The following is a 27,392-nucleotide window of genomic DNA, read 5'->3' as shown; positions in this document are numbered from 1 at the left end:
GTCTGCTGGCTCCTGCGGAAAGGAAGTGCGGCAGACATGGCCGAGGGCAGTCGGGGCGGCCCTTCGTGGGGCGGGGTGGGCGACAAGCAGGACCTGGTTCCTCGGGTTGTTGGCTCCAACTTTCCAGAGTACGAGCTTCCCGAGCTCAACACGCGCGCTTTCCACGTGGGCGCTTTCGGGGAGCTATGGCGCGGCCGGCTGCGCGGGGCCGGGGACTTGTCGCTGAGGGAACCCCCGGCGCCCGGCAGCCAGGGGGTCGCTGACTCCGAGCCCGAGGATATCGCGGTGGCCCGGGATCTGGGCTGCAGTCTGGAGGCGGCGGCTGAACTGAGGGCGGTGTGCGGGTGAGTGTAAGGCCCGGGGCTCAGCAGTGCGGGCCGGGAGGGGTGCAACCGTTCCTTGTATTCCCCGGGCACGCGGCCAGGCCTGTCGCTCAGACCCGGGAAGTAGGACCCCTCCCCCTTCAAAGCTTTCAGCCCCCTAGAACCTTCCTGCATTCTTGGGGCAGGCAGGTCCGTGGGTCCGAGTGTACAGTTGCTTCGAGTTGAGTGAAGGAACGAGACAGCTGCATAAAATACGAATTTTTATGTTCGCTATATTTTTGGGGTGCTTGTTAATAAAGGCAGTCAGGGTAGCAAGCGCCGTGTATCTGCCATTGACACTTTGACAATGGAGGAACATGGGCAATGATGAAGCTGAAGGAGACTTAATCCAGGGGAGTGTTTAAAACCTTCATTAAATGTACTCTCTGGGAGTTCTCTTAGGTATACCATTACTGAAATTTTTCCCTAAAGTGCCGTATGTGAAGTAAAAATATAAAAACAAGATAATGCTCTTTTTCTCCATTGAACAGTTACTGGCCGTCTTCAATCGGCCATATATCCTTTCCATTATAAAATACCTGCACAGAAACCATTGCCTCGAGTTCTGCCCTCCTCTGAGCCGCCTGTAGGACTTCATCTGACTTCTTAATTATTCACTAGTGTATTTAGGACAAGCTCTGACTCACTGTTGACAAGATTCATGGCTCACCCCAAAATCTTGCTTTTCCTTTTTTGTTTTAGCATTGATAAACTGAAATGCCTTGAGGAAGGTGAGGATCCAGAAGTCATCCCAGAGGATACTGACTTGGTGACTTTGGGGTATGTATGCTTTTGTTATATGATGTTTACTGAATGACTGGTGGTACTGGGGTTCAAACTCAGGGCCTTACACTTGCAAGGCAGGCACTCTTACCACTTGAGCCTCTCCACAAGCCCTTTTTTTTGTGATGGGTTTTTTCGAGATATGGTCTCTCAAACTATGTGTCCCTGATCTCTGCCTCCTCAGTAGCTAGGGTTAGCAGGCGTGAGCTACCAGCACCCAGCTATTTAATTTACTATTTGGTGCTGGGGATTAAAACCAGAGCCTGGCACATGCTAACCATGCCGTCTATCATGAGCTACACTGCCAGCCTACTTATTTAAACATTTTTTCACATTGTATTTCAAAACGTTGAAAGGTATAGTATTGTTATACATATACCCACCACTTGAATTCAACCATTGTTCACATTTAACCATATTTGCTTTAGCTATGTGAGTATGGGATAAGGGGTGTAGCTGTGTGTCTTTTTTTGCTGATAATTCAGTAAGTTGCAGGTACCATGATAATTTACTCCTAAATATATCAGCATGTAGCTCTTAAAAGCATCATTCTCCTACATAGGAAAATTACAATTGACATATAAGCTGAAAGAACCAATGCATTTCAAATTTGTGTTCATTTTTTATTTTATTTTATTTTTTGGTGGCACTAGGGTTTGAACTCAGGGCCTCACGCTTGCTAGGCAGGTGTTCTTACTGTTTGAGCTACTCCACTAGCCCCTGTTTGTGTTCATTTTTTAATGTGTTTTTATAAAGGCAAAGCTAATTTACTTTGGGTGCAAGCTAAATACTCTGGTACTGTTAAAGGTAGAGGACCATTTGTTGGACTGATGGGGTGGCTCAAGTGACTTCATGCTTGCTAAGCAGGCACTCTTTACTGCTTGAGCCACTCCAACATCTGTTTTTTTCATTTTTAATCTTTGACAGACATATATACATTTTATATATATATCTATAAAAATAAATTTTTTTGGTGGGTGGGTCTGAGGTTTGAACTCAGGGCTTTGAACCTGCAAAGCAGCAGCTCAGTCACTTGAGCCACACCTCCAGTCCATTTTGCTCTTGGTTTTTGGAGATAGGGTCTCTTGAACTATTTTCCTGGGCTGGCCTTGAACTGAGATCCTCTTGATCTCTGCCTCCCAAGTAGCTAGGATTACAGACATGGGCCACTGGTGCCCAGCTGACAGATCCATACTTTTGTAAAATACTAGAAAAATGAATTACTAGAAAAGTGGAGTTTAAAAACAAATATAATATATCTAAAATTTTAATACTATGAAATCCAATAGATAGAAAATTAAAAATTTTTAAATGCTTACTCTCATTTTCTGTACAGATTGGATAACATGTAGTTCACTGACAGTTCCAATGTACCATCTACATTTTGAAAAGCCATACTCTATGATGGCTATGAATACTACAGAGAAATTGTTCATGTAATAGTGAAATTTAAAACTTTCATTTTGTGCCCCACTGATTTTATACCACCTCACCTGTGACCTATCATTGTTAATTCTACCCTTTCTATATCCCACTCATATGTTTATGCATATATGTAAAATAATGGAAAAGAGTCAGGGTATTCCTCACTGAGATTGTTCTAATGCACTGTGAACCTATTATATTTAAAACATAGCTAATATAAATCTTAATGATCCCATAAGCATTAGACTTTTGGTAAACACCTGAATCTATATTTCTGTGCTTTCTGTTTCCCAAAACTTAACATAAACATAAAAACAAAATCTAAGCATGTAGTCATTTTATTGACATAAAAAAAGTTTCTGACACTCTTTCCCTTATCTAATGAAGGAGCTAATATTTATCAGGTAGTTGCAAGATTGATTCTTTGATACATGCAAGCTATTTAATCCATAGCAAGCTAAATAAGTTATCTTTAGTACTTACACATTTTTCTACTACTTAAAACTGAAGTTTTTACTATTTATTTGTTGTGGTTTGAACTCAGGGGCACTGCATGCTAGGCAGGCACTCTACTACTTGAGCCACTCTCCCTGCCCCAAACTGAAGGTTTTAGTTCCTGGGGATTGGAAAGTGAATTGTTACTACTGTAATAGTGCTACTAAAATGTATGTGTTTCCCAAAAAATTCAACACCCTTACTTTTAATCCATAACAATTTCAGTTGGTTATTCTTCCCATCCCACTCCTTTCTGTGACCAATAAAGCACTGTTTATTGGTCCAGTATATACCACTTAAGAGATAAAAGGGGGAACTTTATAGTCTAGCAAGAAAAAGAGCCATGAAGTTAAAGGACTCACAACTCTTATTCCATGACCAAAACAACCACAAACAATGTTTAAAAACTAAACTTTAAGCTGGGTGCTGGTGGCTCATGCCTGTAATCCTTGCTACTCAAGAGGCAGAGATCAGGAGGATAGTGGTTTGAAGCCAGCCAGCCAAACAGGTCACAAGACCCTACCTGGAAAAAACACATAATGAAACAGGGCTGGTGGAGTGGCTCAAGGTGTAGGCCCTGGGTTTAAACCCCAGTACCACACACACACACACACACACACACACACACACACACACACACACACACACCCACCCCCCCCCCCCAACTAATATTCCTGGGCTTTGCTAGAATGACAGAAAAGAGCACCATTAAATTGGGAATCTTGTAAACTACTACTACCACAGCTCCCAAGATGAAATAAAATCCAAAGAGAACTTACTGCAGAAAATAATTGTTTATATAGATCCACTTGGAAAACTAGCTTCCTTCTTCCCAGAAAATAACCAGGGGACAGGAGAAAAGCTATGTCTACACTCCAAACAGAGTTGAATATACCCAAACAAGCATTTGAGGGCAAAAAACAACCCTGAGATTAGAAAACTTAAAACTAAGTATAAATGTTGAAGAAAAGAAAAAAATTAATGAAGAATTGATGGAATGAAAGAAAGAAAGACAACAAATACCTCATAAATGAAAAATTTATGAGAGACTCAAGGAAGAATAGACTCAAACAGAAATTTAATAAGAGGCAATGAAGGAAGGCAGAAGAACAACCAAGAAAATTGAAAACGACATGAAGAAAAAGTAAAATGATACCAGGCACCAATGACTCAAGCTTATAATTGTAGCTACCTGGGGAGCTTGCCATGTGAGGCCAGCTGGGGCAAGTGTTTTTGAGAGCCTCATTTCAACCAGTAGTTGGGCATGGTGGCTCATGCCTATCATCCAAGTTATGTGGGAGGATGTGATCATGGTTCCAGGCCAGCACAGGCAAAAAAGTTTGGAAGACCCCATCTCAGTGGAAAAAAATCTGGGCATGGTGGTATGCACCTGTCATCCCTGCTATAGCAGGAAGCCTAAAAGTAAGAGAATTGCAGTCCAGGCTGGTCTGGGCATAAAGTAAGACCCTATCTCTAAAATAACTAGAGCAAAAAGGATTGGTTCAAGCAGTCAAGTGCCTGCTTAGCAAGGGAGAAGCCCTGAGTTCAACCCCCCAAAAAAAGATACAATATTGAAATTATCAAAGTCCCTGAAGAAAGAAGATGAAGCAGTGGAACAGAATTTTTACATAAAGTATAATCTAAGAAAAATTTCTAGAAGTGGAAAAAAAGCTAACTTCATAAAATGAAAGTTTCACAGAGTACCTGGAAAAATTAATCTAGAATTATCAGTCTGAGACATTGCTTAGTAAATCTGTCATATTTCAGAGGTAAGGATAAAATGATCAAGGCTTCCAGGCAAAAAGCGCAGATAACCTGGGAAGGCAAACTTAAAAAAGTATCAGATGTTGCAAAGCTGACATACAAAGCAAGGCTATAATGTAGCATTGTTTTAAAAACTCATTGAAGGTGTGAGGTAAGAAATGTCCTTCCAATTTCAAGACTTTATAGAAAAATATTCTCTTCAACACACAAGAATATGGGTCATTTCTGCATCCACCAGCTATCTTTGAGGAAAGACTAGAGGTGAGCCTCAACTAACCAATTGATGAGACTCAGAAATTTTCAGCAAAAAGATTAAAGGTGAGGCTGGGGGTGAGTATGTATTATGACAGTATAATATTATAACTAAAAAGATAGGAGAAAAGAGGCTAAGGTGTGGGCAATACATGGATTTTAAATAATACTGAGAGAAAAAAAAAAATCCCTGACAAAACAGATAATAAAAGGTTCAGTAAGAACATAGGTAACTAAGGACAAGGGAGACCTATTAAAATAGACTTATAAAGGAGAAACCTTGTGAAGACAAGAAATGCATCTAAAAGCGTGATTCAAAAAGACTAAAAAATACATCAGGAGAATGGAAACATTCAAAGACCAAATAGCTGGGCATGGTGGTACATGCCTGTAGTTTCAGCTACTCCAGAGGTGGAGCAGAAGGCAGAGGCAAGAGGACCTCAAGTTCTGGGCCAGCCCTGGGCAAAGTTGGCAAAGTTAAGTGAGACCCTATCTCAAAAACAAAATATAGAACAAAAGGGCTGGGTGTAGCTCAAGTGCTTTACCACATCAATTTCTAGTACTGGGTTCAATTTCTAATACTACAAAACAATAAGTAAATAAAATAAAATTTAAAAATGCACACATATACTCCCAACAGTCCAGGGCCTTGAAGAAACAAAAACTAGCACAAACAGGAAGCAAACATGGTATTGATTCTTAAATTAGAAAGGGACAGTAAAATAAAAGAAAACTTGATACCAGTATTCCTCAACACACAAGATACCAGAGTATCCAACACCATATTAAGACGATACTAAACTGTTACCAAGTGGATTTGTTCCAGGAATGGAAGGTTGGTTCAAAATGAACACATCTATTAAAATCATACACCTTGTTAATAAATCTAAGGAATAAATCATTTGATTATTTCCAGAGATGATGAGTTTTTAAAAAGTTCAACACTGATTAAACACTCAAATGAAATAGAAATTGGAAGCCTCAGTGGCTCACGCCTGTAATTCTAGCTACTTGGGAGGCTGAAATCAGGAGGATTGCTGTTTGAGGCCAGCCCAGACAAATAGTTCATGAAACCAATCTCCAAAGTAACCAGAGCAAAATGGACTAGAGGAGTGGCTCAAGTGGTAGAGGGCCTGCTTTGCAAGCGTAAAGCCCTGAGTTCAAACCCCAGTTCCACAAAAAAGTAAATAAATAAATAAAATACACGAGACCTAGTTGTAAAGTAAGTATCTGAATTTGAGAAGCAACACAGGTATTTATGGTAAGATCTGAAATAAGCAAGTATGCCTGCTGTCTCTACTACTTTGCAACATTGTCCTGCAGGTATCAGCCATGCAATTTACAGAAGTCAATTAGAGGCATAAGAGTAGATGAAATAAAAACTGTTTGTAGATGAGATGAGTATAGCTAGAAAATTCCAAAGAAATTAATGCTACAATTAACACAAACAAAAGAATTTAGAGAAATAGCAGGATGCAAAAGTGGAAAATAAAAATTAGTAGATTTCATGTGTTCCAAAAAAAAAAAAAAACTCAAGGACATAATAGTAGAGAGAATTCATTTACCTCAGCCAAAAAGAAGACTACGTTCTTAGGAATAAGTTCAATATAAAATGTATGAAAACTCTGGAAAATTTTAAAACATTCCTGAAAGATTTGTAAGGACACTTGAACAAATTGAAAGATACTCCTTGATCTTGGGTGGGAAGATTAAGCATTTTTGCAGTTCTGGGAATTGAACTCAGGGCCTTGTGCTTGCTAGGCAAATGCTCTACCAGTTAAGCCACGCCCCCAGTCCTTTTACTTTTAGTTTATTTTCAGGTAGGATCTCAAACTACCTTTGCCTGGCCTGGCCTCAAACTAAACCTGCCTCCACCTCCCATGGGATTATAGTGTGTACCACCATGCCTTGTTTGTTTTTGAAATAGCATCTTTTTGCCAGGGCTGGTGTCAAACTGAAGTCCTGCCTCTGTCTCCCCAGTAGCTGAGATTACAGCCATGCACTACTGCTCCCAGCCCCAGAAGACTAAACATTAATATATAATGCTCTTAGCACACACAATAATATGACACTTCTCTAGGGGAAGTTTGTAACACATAACACAAAACTACATAGGCACATACCTTTTGACTTGGCACTCCCACCTGTAGCAATATATACTAAAAATATACCTCTAACAATAAGAAAATACATAAGTATGTTGATACTCATTATAGCATTGTTTGCAATTGTGATTTATTTTTCCTTAGGGTCTTACTATGTAGCCCAGGCTGACCTTGAACTTGCAATCCTCTGCCTTAGCCTCAAGAGTACTAGAACTATTAAGTATGTACCACTCATTCCCAGCTTGCAAAATATTTGACATACCTTAAATACACACATGTAGGAGGGTATTCAACACAAATGAGAAGTGCACAGTGGAATATCCGTAGCTGTATAAAGGATGAGGAAGGATGAACTCAGTGATTTCCGTGACATACTAACAACTGAAGTAAAGCCCTAAAGCATATGCTGCTTCATGTAAGAAAGGTATGCTAGGTATAACTCACTGGCTCTTAGCTGTAAATTTACCTTTCTTGGGGCTGTATTTAGAGATCGATCCTTTAAATCAGGTAAGAGTAATTTAGGGGAAACTGGCAAGAGACATGAGGGAACTCTGTTTTTTTGCAACTTTCCTTCAAGTCTAAAATTAGTCCAAAAAGTTAAATATCTGGGCTGGGAGGTATATCTCAGTAGACTGCTTACCTGACACATGAGTCTCTGGGTTCTATTCCCAGAACTGCCAAAAAACATTTAAGTATTGAAGATGTTTTTGACCCCAGTAAAGAACATTGAACTTTGATTTTTTTTTTTCATGTATCTACCACAGAGTTAGAAAGAGGTTCTTGGAACATCGGGAAGAAACCATCACCATAGATCGTGTCTGCAGACAAGAAACATTTGCTTATGAGATGGTAAGATCCTCATCTTTTTCACTAGTTTTCCATCAAACAGTAAACACTGACGAGTGTTACTGACTGAGAACTATTTGAGAAGATAACTCAACAGAACTCAAGTGACCATGTATTTGGCTTTCAGATCTCTGCCTTTAGCTTTGCTTAGTTATGTCTTGATGTCAGTATTAAGCTAAATTTATGCCTTTTCACTACCTTGTTCCTGGTCTTTGTTTCTGCTTTTTGGTCTGCTTCTGATTCTCCTTCAATCTACTTAATCCTAATCCATTATCTCCTGTAAAACCCTAAGAAACAGTTAAAATGAGTATTGAGGAATGAGGAGCTAGCATGGTAGGTTCAGAACCGACAGTATGTCAGATTGTCTGCTGAGTACTTCATAGAATATAAGGGCAGCTATTATCTCTCTCAGTTTTTTATTTCATTGTGGTAGAATTTACATGACCATGTTAGCTGTTTTTAAGTGTTTAATAAAATGGCATCATGTACATTCACAGTGCTGTGTAGCCATCAGCACTATTTCTAGAACTTTCTCATTATCACAAATTCTACGTACAGTAAGCAGTAACTCACCAGTCTTCCTCTCACATTCGCTGGTAACCTCTGTACTACTTTCTGTTGGTATTAATTTGCCTATTCTAACCTTGTGTAAGTGCAATCATGTAATACTTGGGAGTTTTTTTGTGTTTTTTTTTGAACTTGGTGTAACGTTTTAAAGGTTTATTCCTTTCTGTGGCTGAATATAATATTGTATTTTATGAATATACCACATTTTGTTTAGTCTTTATGGACATTTGAGTTTTTTTCACCTTTTGGCTATTATGAATATTGCTGCTGTGAATATTGGCATGCAGGTATCTGAATTCCTGTTTTCAATGCTTTTGGGTATATTCCTGGGTCATGTACTAATTCAAGATCTAGCTTTAGCTGTCTTCCATAAAAGCTGTACTATTTTACATTCCCATTAGCAATGCATGAGGTTCTAATTTCTCCATATCCTTTTCAACATATTTTCTGTTTGTTTATAATAAACATCCTAGTGGATATAAAATAGTATCACTGTGGTTTTGATTTGCATATCCCTAATGACCTGTGATACTGAACATCTTTTTCATTTAATTATTGGTTATTTGTATGTTTTCTTTGAAAAACATGTTTTTAAGAACTTTTATATTCTGGATATTAGACCTATTTACCATATTTATGATTTGAAAGTATTTTCTTCCAGTCTATGGGCTGGTTGTTTTTCACTCTTTTGGTGTCCTTTGATATTTATAAGTTTTCTAATTTGATGGGAGTCCAGTATATCTATTTTTCTTTTGTTGTCTGTGTTTTTGGTATTATGTTTAAAACATTGCCAAGTACAGTACCATGCAGATTTTTCTCCTCTGTTTTCTTCTGAGTATTATGATTTTAGTTTGTAAGTTAGATCTTTGATCTAGCTTTAGTTATTTTTATATGATATAAAATGAGGGCTCACCATAATCCTTTTGCATGTAGGTGTTTATTTTCCCCAGCATCATTTGTGGAAAAGCTCAACTTTCTGGTTTTCTTTTAAGATTCTGTATTGTTTTCTTATTTTCAAACATGCATGGTTAATTAAGCCATCACTAACACATTTTTTTTTCCAGGATTGGGGATTGAACCCAGGGCCTCATGAATGCTAGGTAAATACTTAACCATTGAGTTACATATTCAGCCCCTAAAACTTTTTTTTTTTTTTCAGTACTGGGGTTTGAATTCAGGGCCTACACCTTGAGCCACTCCACCAGCCTTTTTTTGTGAAGAGCTTTTTCCAAGATAGGGACTCATGAACTGTTTGCACAGGCTTGCTTAGAACTGCAATCCTCCTGATCTCTGCCTCCTGAGTAGCTAGGATTACAGGCATGAGCCACTGATTCCTGGCTCCTAAACATATTTTTAAGAGTCTGTCATAAGCTAAGTACTTCTTGAAATCTTGATGCCATAAATTTAGTCCTGATACCTAAGAGCATGCTCATACTTACATCTTGTTTGTTCTCCCTCACGACCCCATTCCCTTCTTAAAATGACTTCAACAGGCTTCAGTGTTGCATATTCATACTTGTATAGAAAGTACATCAACCATATTCACCCTCCTTTACCATCTTCATTTACTCTCCCCATCCCATTAGTGCCTTCCCTTTTAGATGACTTGTTTTAATTTCCTTTCCTTCATTGTTTAGGTGTCTGTTAGTTGTTAAGTGGGGATTTTGCCTTGGTATTTTACCTGTAAATATATTGTGCTTAAATCATTCTAACCCCCTCCACTGCTCTTCCTCCCCTTCTCCCCCTACCCCATATTGTTTAACAGTTTTCAGTGTGTTTCACTGTGTCTTGTTTGAAAAGGCCACCTTAAATATTCTTGGCATCTTTGTCCAAAGTCAGTTGACTATAGTACCTCCTTTCTATTCCGTTCATCTGTATCTCCATTCTTACACCAGAACTGCACTGTTTTAATAGATGCAGATTAAAAAATATGAATCTTCCAAATTTGTTTTTCTTTGTCAAGATTGTTTGGCTATTCAGGTCTCTTGAAATTCCATAGAAATTTTAAGATGGGTTTTTCTGTTTTTGCAAAACACTACCATTGGGATTTTGATAGGAATTACATTGAATCTGTAAGTTTCTTTGGGATTTTGACATACTAAGTTACCTTTCCTCCCATCCTTCCTTATTCCTTTGGCTAGAACTTCCAATACCATGTATAAGAGTGGTAAAAGTGCACACTTGTCTAGTTGGTATCGGGAAAAGTTTTCAGTCTTTCACCATCAAGTATGATGTTAGCTCTTTTTTTTTGGTAATCTTTATCATGTTGATGAAGTTCCTATCTATTCCTAACTTATTTAATGTTTTTATCTTGAAAGCGTTTGTCAGATTCTATAGACCTTTTCTTTTTCTTTATTTTTTAAGGCACTGGGGCTTAAACTCAGGGCCTACACCTTGAGACACTCTACCAGCCCTTTTTTGGGATGGTATTTTCGAGATAGGGTCTCACAAATTATTTGCCTGGGCTGGCTTTGAACTGCAATCCTCCTGATCTCTGCCTCCTGAGTAGCTAGGATTACAGGTGTGAGCCTCTGGCACTGGGCTTTTGTAAACCTTTTCTGCATCAATTGAGATATTTTTCTCCCATCATTTTGGTAGCATGGTTTATTGTATTGACTGACTTACTAATGTTAATGTACTCTTGCATTCTGAGGACAAACCCCACTTGTTTGTTATATAATCCTGAATTTGGTTTGCAAGTATTTTGTTGAGGCTGTTTGCATTCATGTTCATAAGGGGTTGTGGCCTATCGTGTTGTGTTGTCTTTTTCTGTGGTGTCAGAATAACGCTGTCCTCATAGAATAAGTTAGGAAGATCATTACTTTTCCGGTTTTTTGGAAGAGTTTGAGAAGCATTAGTATAAATTCTTTGATAGTTTGGTAGAATTCATCTAGTAAAGTCATCAGGTCCTGGGCTTTTTATAAGTGGTTTTTCACTACTGATTCAATCTCCTTACTTACAGGTCTGTTAAGATTTTCTGTTTTTCTTTAGTCAGTTTGTAAATTTGTACATTCTAGAATTGTCCTTTCATTTTAGGTGATCCAATTTCTTGGTATACAGTAATTCATAGTTTTAATCCTCTTTCTGTAAAATCGGTGATGTCTGCTTTTATTTCTTATTTTAGTAATTTAAGCCTTTTTAATCAATCAGCAAGTATGTCAAATTTGATGTTTCCAAAGAACCATCTTTTGTTTTTAACTTTTCTATTTATAGATAAATAATAAATAAAAATAGATTATTTAATCTGTATTATTTCCTTTTTTTCTGATACCTTAGCTTTAGTGTGTTCTTTTTTTTCTTTAGCTCCTTAACATGTAGTTAAATTATTGACATAGGTGTCTACAGATAAATTTTCTTCTTACCACTGCTTATCCTGCATCTCCAAAATTTCATTTGTTTTAAAGTATTTCCTAATTTCCCTTTTGTTTTTTTCTATGACACATTAGTTGTTTTATGAAGGGTTTTTGTTATCATTTGTTTTGTTTCTAGTGTTACTCAGTTGTGATTAGAAAAGATACTTTTTATGATTTAATTTTTTTTTTTTAAAGACTTGGTGGTCTGTCCTAGAGAGTGGTACATGTGCACTTAAAGATTATTGTTGTGTGGGGCATTCTGTGTATGTATGTCTGTTAGGTCTAATTATCTTAATTAGACCTAATTATGTTAATTCTGTTAATTCTTCTACTTCCTTATTCTGTGTAGTTGGTCTACCCATTATTGCAAGTGGAGTATTGAAGTTTCCAGCCATTATCCTAGAACTGTATTTCTTGCTTCAATTCTATCAGTTTTTGTTTCATGAATTTTAGTGTTCTTTTCTTAAATATGTACCTCATAATTGTGGATCTTATTGGATGGCACCTTTTATTAATATATAATGTCTTTTGTCTCTTATAACCTTTTTTGACTTAACGTCTATTTTGTCTGAAAATCATAGGCGGCAAGTTTTCTTTTACTTACTGTTTGCATACGATATCTTTCTATCCTTTTACTTTCAACCAGTTTGTGTCTTTGTATCTAAAGTGAGTCTTGTGTAGATATTATATATGAATCGAATTTTTGTAATCCAGTTTACCCAAGCACTAGGCAGGAACTCTACTGCCTGAGCCATTCTACCAACCCTTTTTTGCTGTGCTTATTTTGGAAATGGGGTCTCACTTTTTGCCCAGGCTAGCCTGGAATGTGATCCTCTTATTTTATGTTTCTTGCCATTGCAGGGATGACAGGTACATGCCATGGCACCTAGCTTTTTTCTTTTAAGATCGGGTCTGTAAAAGTTTTGCCCGGGCTGACCCAGAACCTCCATCTTCCCAATCTCAGCCTCCCATATAGCTTGGGATGACAGGTGCGTGCCACCAGCTATTAGTTGAGATGGACTCTCATGAATTATTTGCACAGTCTGGCCTAGAAGCACAGTCCTCTGATCTCAGCCTCCCAAGTAGTTAGGGTTACAGGTATGAACCACTGGCACCAGCATCTAATTTTCTTTCTTTAAAAGATTTTAATCCATTTATATTTAAACTAATTACTGGGTCAAGCAAGGCCCAGTATACAGTTGAATTTTTGTGGTATGCTATTTTGATTCCCTCTTTTCTTTTCTGTATATGTTGTAGATAACTTCATAGTGGGTACCTTATACATTACAATTGAATCTTTTTTATGGTGATATTCACAAATACTTTTTTTTTTTTTGGCAGTACTGGAGTTTGAACTCAGGCCTTTTGTACTTGTTAGGCAGGCACTCTACTGCTTGAGCCTCACCTCCAACCTATTAAACGTTAAACATAAAAACTTAAGTTTTTTATTTATTTGTTTTGTGGTACTGGGGGGTGGGGGGTGTCGAACCTAGGATCTTGCACATACAACATATAAACTTATTTTTTTTCTTTGTTTTGCAGTACTGGGGATCAAACCCAGGGCCTATCACTGGACTACTAAGCTACCCTTCCCTTCAGCCCTTCCTCTTTATAACATTATTACAGATGAAATCCTTCTTTATTGTATGTCCATTAGCATAACACTAATTTTGCAATAATAGTATAGGAAACACCGGAGTTACCAAAAGTACAATGATACTGGATTTTGTATTTAGCTATGTATTTACCTATACCAGTGTTTGTTTGTTCATCTTTCTCTTCCTCCCTCCCTCCTTTTCTTTTCCTTTCTTCTCCTGTCCTCTCCTCTCCTCTCCTCTTCCATTTTGGAGGGCAGTATTGGGGGTTTGAACTCAGGGCCTTTGACTTTATTTCTTTTTATGGCTTCAAGTTATTGTCTCGTATCCTTTCATTTCTGCTTGAAGAACTCTTTCTAGGGAGCTGATGGAGTGGCTCAAGTGGTAGGTAGAGTGCCTACCTAAGAAGCATGAAGCCCTGAGTTCAAACCCCAGGACCACCAAAAATAAAACAAAAACCTCTCTAGTATTTCTTATAGGACAGACCTACTGGTAATGAACTCCCTCAATTTTTGTTATCTGAAAATGGCTTCATTTTCATTCCTTCATTCATAGCTTTCATTTCTAGAAGATAGTTTTGTCAGATATAGAATTCTTGGTTAACAGGGATTTTTTTCATGGCTTTTAGTGTGTCATCTAACTTGTTTCTTGTCTCCATTCCATGGTTTCTTTTATTCTGGCAGTACTAGGGTTTGAACTCAGAGCCTAACATTTGCTAGGCAGGCGCTCTACCACTTGAGCCACTCCACCAGCCCCTCTCCATGGTTTGCAATGAGAAATCTTCTACTCAGTTAACTGAGAACCCAGTTTCCTGTAGATATTCATCTGTTTTCCTAAGCCCATTGAGTACCTTTAAGACAGTTGACTTAGCATTTTTTGTTTGTTTTTGTTTAATGGGCTTTTATTTACATGTAAATCTAGCATTTGCCTGTAGGAATAATTAACTAACCTTTTTGACCAGTAATTTCAATGAGTTTTCTTCAGGTTAGTTTCTAATGAATAAGCCATTTTCCTTTTTCATGTGTTTTGTAAGTTTTTGCTGTGTGCTTGACATTCCAAGAGTGTTTTTTCTTGTGAATGGCTGGAGTTACTTGTGACTTTTCCAAAGTATTTTTGCAGCATGCATATAGTTGTGTGTGACACTGACATTTCTATATCATTGCTTCTGTTTAGTTAGTGATCTGACAATGTTTTCCCCAAATTTCTGGTTTCAAAAAGAAAAAAAGATTGTGTCTAAATCTTTCAGTAGATGCTGCTGTCAGAAGCTACTGCTGCCAACAATGCCAATACCAAGGTGTACTTCTGGCCCAGGCCTGCAGGGTATCTCCAGCCTAACCAGCTGGTGGAATGGCTCAAACAAGAGTGCCTCCTTAGCAAACATGAGGCTCTGAGTTTAAACCCCAGTGCTGCTAAAAACCAACTAAAACATACACTTTGAGGGACCAGGCCTCCACTGCCTGCCCTGACACCAGCCAGCTGTTCGAAGAACATGGGGTGCCATCTTCACATCTGCAGTGGGTCTGAGGAATCAGGAGAAGTAGTTGATTCGCACATACTGCTTACTTGCAAAAGACCAGCAGTGTCTCCGCTCTCCAAACACTCCTAGTTGTTGTGAAAATCCAGTCAGATTCCAATTGATTATGTTTTCTCTTCAGCTTGATGCTTGCTTCAGTAGAGGGACCAACTCTAGGAGTTTCCTTCTCTGCAATTTCCATGACAGCACTCCCACTTATTTTTAAAAATAACTTACATCTTATTTCTTAATCACTCCTCCTTTGTGGCCCTTATTTTATAGCAATTAAGGACATTATAAATGAATATGATATATTAAAGGTGTGCTAGTGTGATATATATTTGAATTCTAACTGTGTAACCTTGGTAAATTACTGAAACTCTAAGTTTCATCTGTTGTTTCAACAGCCTTCATAAAAGTGTTAAAGTATGTAAAAAGGGGTTACTAACTGAAAATGCCAGTGTTATACCATTATTGGTTGATATTCCTATTTTATCAACAGTTGCTAATAAGATATTACCAAATATCTTATTGCATGCTTTATGTACACATTCCCGGCAATAATTATGTAAAGTAAGTATTTTCTGCTTTCTTTATAGAAGATGAAACTAAAGCTTAGGGAGGGTTAACAATTTTTCTGAAGTATAATTATCAAACCCAGAGCTGACTCAAGCCCTCACTAACAGCCCTTATACTACACTGCCTCTTATCTGAGTTACAGTATCCGATTTCAAGGTCTTGTTTTCTTTGTTCAGGAATCACATGCAGTAGGCAAAAAGCCTGAAAATCCAGCAGACATGATTGAAGAAGGGGAGCTTATCCTATCTGTGAATATTTTGTACCCTATTATATTTCATAAGGTCAGTAAAACCTTTTGGGTGTCATGGCTAATAGGAATATAAGTACTTCCCCCTCCCCCCTTTTTTTGGTGCTGGTGATCATAAACAGGACCTCAAGCATGCTAGGCAAGCACTTTACTACTGAGCTACATCCCCAGTCCCTATAAATAAGTTTTGACAAAGTATTTAATAATTGGACGAGTCACATTCCTTAGGGTTCAAAATGTAAGCATATGGTGTCTGTCTAATACCTTATTTTTAGAGCCTACAGATAGATTAGATGATAAAGCACCTGCCGAACAAGCATGAGGCCATGAGTTCAAACTTCAGTACCACCAAATAAAAAATGATACATTAGAATATAAAGTCAGATGTCAGTCTCTTGACCAAGAGAATCACAGTTAAAGTATTGGAATGCACATCTGATTTCTGCACTAGAAGCAACTGAAAGTATATATAAATCCACAGTGATTCTAATTCTATAAGTTATTATTGTTATTACTACTACTATTTGCTAGTACTGGATGTTGAATTCAAGGCCTCATGCTTGATAGGTAGATGATCTAGTCATTACACAAGCCCTAATTCTATGAATTCTTGAGGGTTTTTTTTTTTTCCAAAATGAGTGACTGGTAGAGAATTGTAGTAAACTTTGTCCACCAATTCGGAATACGTGGTAAGTTATTGAATTAACTAAGGACAGCTCTTCTTTGATGAAAATGCATAAAGTTAACAACTTAGAAATATCTAGGAATTTCTTAAGAGTCTCAAATTAGGATCTTTTTTCTAGCCAGAATGTATCCATTTTCTTTCTTTTTTGCAGCACTGGGAATTGAACCTAGGCCTGCATTATGCTAGGCAAGCTCTCTATAAGCTATAACCCCAGCCCAAGGGGACACAGCACAAGGAGACAATTTAAGAAAATCAGTAACTTCATTTAGATCTAATCTTGTCAGGATTTGTGGTTTAATATCTTTGTCTGTAAATGGACACTTATTTATTGTTTGTCTTTTAGCACAAAGAACACAAACCATACCAGACAATGCTGGTATTGGGCAGTCAAAAGCTCACAGAACTGAGAGATTCAATTTGCTGTGTCAGCGACCTGCAGATTGGGGGAGAATTCAGCAACACTCCTGACCAAGCCCCTGAGCACATTAGCAAAGTAAGGTGACATTCCCCCAGTACCCCCACAAAAGTAAATAATAACAAGCTATAGAAATAGTTATTACTCTAGCAAGTTCATCGGTGTTCCAATAAATGTTTTCTTCTTCATGTGTTAAACTGCTGACCTCTTTCCTTTCTTCCATTTTTCTACAGAGGTGATGATACTTTATTTCCTTATCTCTCATTTATTTCTCAACTCTTCTGAGGTAATGATGATCACCTAGTTGTCTGGTCTCTTTTCCATTTAATACAGTCTGACTTCACTGTAGCTTCTTTTTTTTCTTTTTTTCTTTTTTTGGGGGGGCAGGTAGGTGCTTGGATTTCGACACAAAGCTTTGTGCGTGTTAAGCAGGTGCTCTAATACTGAGCTACATCCCCAGCCTGATGGCAGCATTTAACATTGCTGTCCCCTCTATCCTGTTTGAAACTCTGTAGGAGTTCCAGTCTGTCACAACTGCCTCTTGCAAAAGGTTGTAGTAAGTTGACAAGCTTTAATAGTTAGCATCTGTTCTTCACCTTTCTCTGGGCATAAAAGGACCTGTCAGTTCAAGGACCAATACCAAACAGGGAGATGGTGTATAGAGTTGGTCCTTGCTGGTGTCTTCCTGGTGTAGTATACTTTCCACAAGACAGAAAAATCCCCTTGTACCTCTTTAAAAGGAGCAAAATAGCAGGCTGGCTGCTGCAAAGTTTTCAGAAGTGATTACTTACCTAAGCAAGGAGTTGGACCTGATTTCTTCCAATTTTCAGAATAGGTCAAGATTGAACCAGTTCTGTCACTTGGTCCAACCATGGCAGAGGGCCCCAGATTTACTGGGCCACTTCAGAGAAAGGCAGTCTATCCTATAGATACTTGAAAAAGATATTTGAAACAACTAGAGTGAATGAACTTCGACAAGAACAAACACAATTTCCTCTTATGCTACCAGCCTCATAAATTTTTAGCTCTTTTTTTTCTTCTTACTCTGACATATAAGGCCTTTTTAAAAATGATGTTGTCCAAGTTAATATTCCATACTACTCACCCTCTGCTTCTTCGGCCACAGTGAACTTGTGTATATTCCTTATGTGTTCTGAATATTTCAACATGATAGGAAGCCGTTTCCTTCCCTCCATGCGCCTGGGAAGTTCATACTCATATTTCTAAACCCAGCTCAAAACTCAAAATTTCTCTTCTTTTTCTTTTTTTTAAGAAAAAGCAGTTTTATTAAAAGATTCAAAATGACAGTGTGCTAACTTGAACATATAGGTTGTGTAAGGTCTGAAAATTCCCTTTTTGATGTTATCCAACCTCCAAGACATAATTGCAGTTAATATGCATCTCACAGTTTTTTGTAACAATCCTCTCTTCACCCCTGTGACACCTTTTCATGTGTCCATTACACTGCACATTGCAACATACTGACACTGTTTGCTGTGTGTCTGTCTGGCCTCAGGCTTGCTGTGTTCTAAGATTTTTGGTGACTATTACAGAGACTAGCATCATGGCTTATATACAGAGATTACACTTAAGTATTTTTGAGTTATTTTGAAAATAGTTTTAAGATTTATGTTCTTCAGAGTTGCCATCTCATTGCCTTTGGGAAGTAATCATGAGGATAAAGTGAAACAAAATGGAATTTTAAGACTCTTTGCTGACCAGAAAATAGTAGATTTATCTTTTCAAAGAAGAAAGCATCAATCTTATGCTGAGCTTTTTAACCCTAACCCTCTCCCCACTGCCAAAAGGAGTTATAAAGTAGTAAGATCAAATTAGCTGGGCTCATGGCTCATGTCTGTAATCCTAGCTACTCAGAAGGCAGAGATCAGGAGGATCACGGTTTGAAGCCAGTCTGGGCAAATAGTTCGAGAGACCCTATCTCGAAAAATCCTTCACAAAAATAGGGCTGGTGGCGTGGCTCAAGGTGAAGGCCCTAAGTTCAAGCCCCAGTACCGCAAAAAAAAAAAAAAAAAAAAAAAGGTAAAATTAATGGAAAATATCTGAATTCACTCTGTTTATTGCAACCATGTTATCATTGGTTTGAAAAAGTTTTAGTCAGTCTTATGTCCAGGAAATCCTGGAGATTGTTTTCAGTGAGGCTTGGTGAAATATTTGTGCTAATGTCCTCAGTTTCTAAGCAGAGACTAACCTATTTAAAAATATTTGCACATCTGTTGTTGTGTTCTTTCTGTCTCTTCTATTTATAAAATAACCTGATTGTTAAGCACTTACCAAGTACCAAATACATGCTATCTTTAGAAAGAATTATCACCATTTTATTGGTAAGAAAAAAAAGAGTTCAGAGCACTGTCATGAATTGTTCAATAAGCAGTGGTGGAGGCTGGATTCAGAGCCATGTCATTTCTCCTTCAAAGATGTTCCTGGCAATATGTCTGCCTTTAAATGTCTTTTCCCTTTTGTGTACTTGGTCAGCAGGAACTGAATGCCATCTTGAGTAATGATGTGATTAAAATACACTAGCAAGCCTCTAGCATACAGATTTTATGGAATTTTTGTCTGTTGAGAGACCTGTTTTATTTGCTTCTTGCATATCAACTTAGAAAGGCAAAAGCATATATGAGATGTTGCTGATGCAAACTCAATTGCTATTTGTATTGTACAGTGTATGATTTTATTTTTCCTTTTTAAAGTTTCTGTTGGAAAATTTCAAACATACAAACAAGACAACAGTGTAATGAATCTTTATATATCCATTACTCACCTTCAACTGTTCTCAATATTTTGCCAGAATTATTTCATGTGTTCATGCTATACCATTGTCACATCAAAGAAAAATGAAAATAAGTCCTGCTTTTATTGACAAGGATATGTTTGGCATGTATTCCACTGACAATCGTGGAACAAATTAGGAAGCTGTGGTTCTTAAAGCTGAGGAAATAAGTCTTTATTCCAACCAAAAACTACACTATTGAATAAAATTTCTTTTGATTAATTTCATGTATGAGAGGATTTGGAGAGTTGGTACGATGTATTTAAATCTCTTTAACATATAATATGCTTTGCTAATGTTTGTTTTTGGACAGTAATAGTTCAAGGATGGAACATCTTTAAAACAAGCATATAAAGTCAGTGCTGTTTTCTGATCAAATAGATTTTTAATAATTCCTCATGTTTTAATGTCTGATCTATGTTTAACTTTTTATTTTGCTCACGATTAGTCAATTTTTTTTTGTCAATAATCTCTTTCTTAGAGGAACCTTAAGAAGATACTTTACACATGTATTATTTTATTACTTATTATAAATTCTCAGTAAAGGGAGAATGATAATATACATTTGTTGTGAAGCATTTCCCTTACAACAGATTGCAGGAATGTCTGTCTCATCTCTGAAGTTCTAATATATCTCATTTGAATATTCATAAGCAAGTAAATGACTAGTAGATGATTTTGTCAAATGACTATACCAGTGATTGATAGTTACTTTTTTTTTTAATAAATTTTTTTATTAGCATATATACCTTATACAGGGGGATAGTTGCTTTCTTTGTAAAATGAACACATAATAACTATAGACTTTTAGGTTATATTAGATTTAATAACAGAACTAACTTCTTACCCTAGTTTTTCCCATGTTTATTGGTATTTTCCTTCGTCTCTTGAAACTTGGTCAGCTCAACTAGCTGAGTTACTGGCAAAATAGGAAAACTAGTTAGTGATTATCTCTGGTTGCCATTGGAAGTTAAAATTCTCTTGTTACTGAGATTACTCACTTCTGTGCTACCTATTTATACACTGAAATAAAGAGAGGTTACTAATGGATGACATTTAGATGGAAAACATTTTTTGTTCTTTTGGAGTTTACCTTGTAATTAGTAATTACGTTAAAAGGCATTAAGTTGCTTCAGTCATTTACCATGAAGTTCTAGACAAGTGTTTTGTAATGAACAGAATTACATGTACACTAAACTTCATTTTGTTTCCAAAATAAGACAATAGTTATTTTTTTCAGAACCTTTGTTTTAGACTGGTTTGAGAGTTTGGAAAAATATTAAGGGATAGATACTGTGTTGTGTCAGCCAAACATGGCACTGAGTACTTTGTATCTTTTTTTTAAATCTCCAAAACAACCTGTGATGAATGTAATGGCTTATGCAGTGAGAAGTACCCCTTTGATGAAAAGTCTGGTGGAATGAAAGCTAAGAGCCTGAGGGTTCAGAACAGGTGTGCCTACTACTATGGTACCTGAGACAAGATTGCTTAAGAATAGAAATTCACATTCCATTTGCCTAGTGAACAATGTAGAGAATTTTTGTGGAGAAAACCACACACACATTGAAAATACAAAAAAAAAATGCTAGAAAAACATAACTTTGTGATCTTGGTTATTTCTGGAGAAACATCAAAGATATATTGTTTAGTTTTTAATTCTAGTTTCCAAAATAACTGTCACTTCTGTGTTTGCATATAGTAACTCTGAAGCATATTTGGTTTCTATTTAGGTTATTTTCAGGGAGAGAATATAGAAATTTTAATCAAACTTAGTGATTGAAATAGCAATAGGACAAAATTGAAAAGAACCACAAAAATCATGTCTTTATACGTATATTCTTGATAACACAGTACTTGTCACATAGTAGGTGTCTATTAAATTTTTAAAAATTTATGACCTGAGCATCTGTGAAGCCATATAAAGTTATTGTAACATTAGGGTGATTTTATTATATATAAATTTTGAATGAATATTTAGAATAATTTCATAATTGTTAAAGTAGACTTTTTCCAATATCATTTTGTTTTGTAGGACCTATATAAATCAGCCTTCTTTTATTTCGAAGGAACATTTTACAATGATAAAAGATACCCAGAATGCAGAGATTTGAGCAGGTACAATTTTTTAAACTCTTCTCAAAGTTTTTCCTATTTCTAGTTTTCAAATTAGTGATAGCTCCATAAATCCTATTATTGAACTATTAAGCATCTATGCCAGAGAATGATTTATAAAATTTGTATTGAATTCTGCATGCATCTAAAGAAATTAGGTTCCACTAAGTTACTTTACTAATCTCTGGTTTTTATATATAGGTAATAGTAATGAATTACTCAAGTTTTAATCTCATTACATTAATGTGACCTCTTTTGGGGAAAAATATCTTGTCTAAAATAAGTTGCATTGTTACACATTTTGTATTCATGATGAAGTGGTACACATCACACAGCCTCCTGAATACTGGTCATTTATGAGAGCAAGAGTTGAAAAGAGCAGACAGAATTATTGTGAAGATAATTTTGACCTCACAGACCACACTTTGAGAACTGCTACTCTAACAGATGGAGAAAAATTCAGTATTCCTAATTCCAGAATGTGTCAACCACTGTGGTCTTCTTGTCAAGATGGCAACTCCAGTTTACTGGGTGAGCCAGAAAATGTAAAATACTGTTTGTACTGCAGGCACAAACTTTTGTCATTTTTAAGTTTTTGTGTAGCAATGATGTATCCTTGCCTTTCTCCCCACCCCCAGAACTATCATTGAATGGTCAGAGTCCCATGATAGAGGCTATGGAAAGTTTCAGACTGCTAGAATGGAAGATTTCACCTTCAATGACCTGAATATTAAACTGGGCTTTCCCTACTTATACTGTCACCAGGGAGACTGTGAACATGTTATTGTCATTACAGACATAAGGTGGGTACCAGCACCAACACTTTGTTATTATATTTTCTTACCCCTCTCACCCACCCCATTATCCCATTTTCCATCTCTTTAATAGTATAAAACTACAGGTAGTTTTAAAAAAAAATAGGAAGAGGAACAAAAGGAACCATCACTGCCTCTTGGTATGGGAGCAGCAAAAAAATTTTTTTCCATGCAGTGACCAATTCTGCATCATTTGTATGGTCTACTGTTAAATTTTTTTGAAAATTTTTAAGAAATAATTTACTTTTTATTACTGGGTTAAAGGTCTGTAAATACTTTTTTAAAAATATTATTTGTATATTAAATACTTGCCATTTATGTAGCAGTCATCCATTTTGTGTATGATGTAGTTTTTTTGCTTTACAGATTGCAACGATACTCTTAGGACATTCCTGGGGATGGTGTTGTTGCTGCTTTTGCTGCTTCGGGGTTTTTTTGGAGAAGGGTGTGTGTATGTAGTGCAGGGAATAGAGCCTGGGGCCTCACACATGCTAGGCAAGTGTCCTACCACTAAGGTGGACCCCCAGCCCTATTCCTGTTTCTTGTCCTGCCAAAACATGAAGAGTTAAAAGGTAACTGGGAGAGGGAGACAAAAAGAACAATTCTCATCTTTGACAAATGCAAAGTCTTAAATGCTTTGATAAAGATCTGAGTTTTGAAGGAGCTAAAATCATCTAATAAAAGACTTAAGGATTAGTTTAATATTTTTTCCTTTCTTATGAATTTTTAATTTAATATTTTGTACAGCTGTTACCTGTATTCCTCATGCATGAGGCTATTCATTTCCTCATGTAGGACATCTCAGTAAGGTTCAATATGTAGGAATAACCCTTGCTCTAGGTTTGAGTCCTTCTGAGAGACTTTTTTTTTTTCTTCTGGTGGAACTGGGGTTTCAACTTAGGGCTTTGCACTCACGGAGAAGGCACACTGCTTCTTGAGTCACACTTCCCTGAGATACCATTTTAAATTTTCAGTACAGCAAAGATATATCCATGTTTTTATTATACCAGTAATAGGAACTCATGCTTTTAAAAGAAAGTCTCTGCTTCCATTCCTTTTTTGTCTTTGTGACTGATCTCCAAAATTTTATATCTCATGCACTCAGTCTCAGGAAGGTACCACAGGAAGTATTTTACTTAATGAGTAAACCATGATAAAGATGTGGGATGCAGTACAGAAAAGATTGTGGCTTAGGTGGAAGTAGTACTAATCCATCAAAATTTAAGCATGAATATTTAATCAAAATAGCTCTATAAAGGAAAGTTGATAAGCTAAATTTAAAAAAATAAATGGTTAACAGGTGCCTCTGGGGAAGAATGGTGGGGCAAGAGCTAGAGTTTGTAAACCTCATGTTTATATGACCTTTAAAGCTATTTACAATACATTTACATCTTTGGTAATGTTATTAAATTTTAGATAAGCCATTCTCTTCCATTCAAATGAGAATGTGTGTGCCTTGTAATAAACATAAGATAAAAAGTGGCTGTGGTTGTAGCTCAGTAATGGATTGCTTCTTTACTGTGCATGAAGCCCTGGGTTCAATCCCTAGCATTACAAGGAAAAACAAAAAAATGGAAAGGTGATCCACTATTCTGTGGTCTTAAGTTTCCTTCTATTTCTCATAATGTAAGCATATTGCTATAAATGGTATTTATAAGGATAAAACATGGCCCTTAACTCAAGGGTTAACTTCCTGATGTAATAGCCAACAAGAGAAGTAACTATCCATCTTTATGCTAAAGAAAAAGCAATTTACACTTACCAAGAGTTTGCAGTGTGAGACTGTTCATTTTATAGGTGGATTTAAACTTTCAATTTGCACACTACCATCAAAAATCTGTTTTGTGGTAGTGAAGTTTTGTATATTGCTCCCCTTTCCTCTCTCCAACTCTCCTCTTCCCCTGCCTTTCCCCCTCACTAAGTGAGCCCAAGCTGGTCTTGAACCTCCCTTCTGCTTTGCCTTCCTAGTGCTCTTGCTATCCTTTTACAAAAAAGTAAAAATCAAAAATTTTAAATTGTTTGATATTTATCCAAAGCCACCCAGCTGGTTAACTGCAGAGTAGAGACTGAACTCCACTTAGAGTCTCTTAAAAGCTAAGTTTCATAATTCTGACACCTAAAACTAAGATCCCACCAGTTCGTATTATACCAGGAGCCAGATTTAGATTTTTAAAAACGGGAACAGTAAAAAAACAAAAGCCATGTAGCAACCAGTTAATCTATGTAAAACATCAAAGTAGCCTTGCTCAAACTATATTCCATAAATAAAGGTGTTAAATGTTAAGCAAAGCAAGGATTCTCTGATGGAATACATTTAAGAAATGTTGTATACTCCCTTTTAGAGGTCACAGTGCATTTTAGCATAAAGGGAATCTAGAACTCTCACATGAAAGAAAGCATTACATAATTGAAAATGCTTTTCAGAAAAAGAGTACAACACCCTAAATCTTTGAAAACTGTACTTACTATGTTCCTAATGTTGAAGTGTAGACATACTTAATGCTTTGTGTAATAAAGGTTTGTACTATATCTTAATCTGTTTTCTCATAAACAAAAGGCTTGTGCATCACGATGACTGCTTGGATAGAAAACTTTATCCTCTTCTTACCAAGAAGCACTGGCTATGGACCAGAAAATGTTTTGTTTGTAAAATGTACACGGCTCGGTGAGTGATAACCTATTATTTTTTTTCCCTCTCAGAGGCATTGTTTTCTCAGTAATTAAGTACTTCAGATATTTGTGTTCTATTTTGGATCAAAGAATTTAGTTGTGAACTAGTTTTACATAGTAGGCTAAGTGATATAAAGTCAGCTTAGTGGCCTAAAATTAGCATTTTGTTGTTTTGTGCCAAGTGTTGGACCTAGGGCCTCTTATAGGCTAATCAGCATGTTCTCTATCACTGAGCCATACCTCCTTAGCATTTTTAAACAAGGGGAAAATAAAATATATGTCCAGGGGCAGATTAGACTTCAGCATTGAAACAATACTTAGGGAGCTTTCTTACAGTTTACAAAATCAGCTTCATCCTATAGCATGTCCTCATTGAAAAAATATAACCAGGTTTGATGGTGCACACCTATAAGGAGGCAGGAAGATTGTGAGTTTGAGGCCAGCCTAGGTATTGTAGCAAGATGTCTCATAATTTAAGGTTGGGATGTAGCTCAGTATATGTGCAGGGCCCTGGATTCAGTTGTCAGTACTGCAAAAAACAAAGGTTTTGCTTTTATGTGTTCCTACTGTTAATCAGTATCCAAAAAAAGATGGAAACTACTCAGAGGAATAGGGAAGAACATAGTATCTTCTTTTAGCTTTGGGTTCCCTACCACAATATAGCTTTCTAAAAGATGATTTTAACAAATCGTTAATCAGACCAAGATGAAAATCGAGGATTGTTAAAAGCAAACATTCTGTGACATTCAAAATGCAATTAAACTGAGATCATTTATCTTACTAGGATTAGTAACATCTTGGGACCAAAATAATCTTAGTTGAATAATGGTGCCCATATTCCCATTTCTATATACGCTATATTTTATCAACTGAGTTTAAACACTTCATTTTTCCAAATTAACCACTACTTAATTTACCAGTTAAAGATGAGCTGGTGGTAGCAGCTCACACCTGTAATTCTAGCTACTTGGGAAGCTTGAGATTGCAAGGATCTCGGGCAAATAGCTCGCCAGACCCCATCTCCAAAGTAACCAGAGCAGAATGGATTCAAGCAGTAGAGCTTCTGTTTTGCAAGTGCAAAGCCCTGAGTTCAAACTCCAGTCCCACCAAAAAAATAAAGTTAGTGTTAACATTGGCAGCATTGGAACAATACAGAGGGGTTAGCATGGCCCCTGAACAAGGGTGACATGGAAATTTGTTAAGTGCTTCATATTTCTTTTGGTAGCACAATAGGGTAACTAGCATCTACAGTAATTTGATACATTTCAAAATACCTAGAAGAGATTGAAGGTTTTCACCAAATAGAAATAATGTTTGAGGAGATAGAACTGGGAGACTGAGACAGGACTGTGAGTACAAGACCAACCTGGATCATATAGTAAGATCCTGTCCCCCAAGATTAATAAAATTTTTAAAACTTTAAGGAAAAGTACATAACGTCTGTAGCATCTAGTTTTATTATGGTTTCTCAAGGTGGCTTATTAGGAAAAAGTACAGTAAATTACTTGGAGGACAGGTGTGTCATGGGACATGTATGATCTACATCTTTATCCTCAAGAGGAAATCTTAGGATTCTGCAATGTCTGTTACTGGTAAGGCAACAGTACAAATGTTAGGTTTACATAATGTTGATGCATGAAAAAGGTAATGATGGACACCTTTTCTTTTTTTTTTTTTTTTTAACACTACAGATGGGTAACGAACAATGACAGTTTTGCACCAGAGGACCCATGTTTCTTTTGCGACATTTGCTTCCGAATGCTCCATTATGATTCAGAAGGCAACAAACTGGGGGAATTCCTTGCTTATCCTTATGTTGATCCTGGAACCTTTAACTAAGAATGCTTCCCCATACCCCTGGCCAAAACAAAGTCCAATGTTTAGAAATGTTAAATTATTTCATTTATAGTATTTATTTCAAAGTTTTTTTTTATTTTATGTGTTTTACTCATTGTGAGTTGCTCATCTTATTGAGTTGTAGAAGTGCTTTATATATTCTTAATATATGTTTTGTCAGA

At 36.8% G+C, this 27,392-nt stretch overlaps 1 protein-coding gene and 1 non-coding gene across 5 annotated transcripts; both read left to right on the top strand.

Annotated features, from left to right (window-relative positions):
• Snapc3 (small nuclear RNA activating complex polypeptide 3) lies at nt 1-27,392 on the top strand. 4 transcript variants are annotated; one of them, XM_020182029.2, is made up of 9 exons: nt 8-344; nt 1,065-1,142; nt 7,951-8,035; nt 15,816-15,920; nt 16,915-17,064; nt 21,810-21,892; nt 22,528-22,692; nt 25,262-25,369; nt 27,066-27,392. In XM_020182029.2, the coding sequence occupies exons 1-9, from the start codon at nt 37-39 to the stop codon at nt 27,211-27,213; spliced, it is 1,230 nt and encodes a 409-aa protein (XP_020037618.1). In that variant the 5' UTR covers nt 8-36; the 3' UTR covers nt 27,214-27,392. The 4 variants fall into 4 exon arrangements, with proteins under 4 accessions (XP_073907917.1, XP_073907916.1, XP_073907915.1 ...); XM_074051816.1 differs by lacking the exons at nt 22,528-22,692; nt 25,262-25,369; nt 27,066-27,392 and adding an exon at nt 22,225-22,417 and having other exon boundaries at nt 1-344; XM_074051815.1 differs by lacking the exons at nt 22,528-22,692; nt 25,262-25,369; nt 27,066-27,392 and adding an exon at nt 22,208-22,417 and having other exon boundaries at nt 1-344.
• LOC141415933 (U6 spliceosomal RNA) lies at nt 26,489-26,591 on the top strand. Its single transcript, XR_012440881.1, has one exon. It is a non-coding gene; the product is annotated as a U6 spliceosomal RNA (small nuclear RNA).

This window comes from Castor canadensis, chromosome 13, assembly GCF_047511655.1.
Source record: "Castor canadensis chromosome 13, mCasCan1.hap1v2, whole genome shotgun sequence".
Taxonomy (NCBI): Eukaryota; Metazoa; Chordata; class Mammalia; order Rodentia; family Castoridae; genus Castor; species Castor canadensis.
Note: the sequence above shows the minus strand (reverse complement) of the source record. Positions and strands in the feature narration are given on the sequence as shown.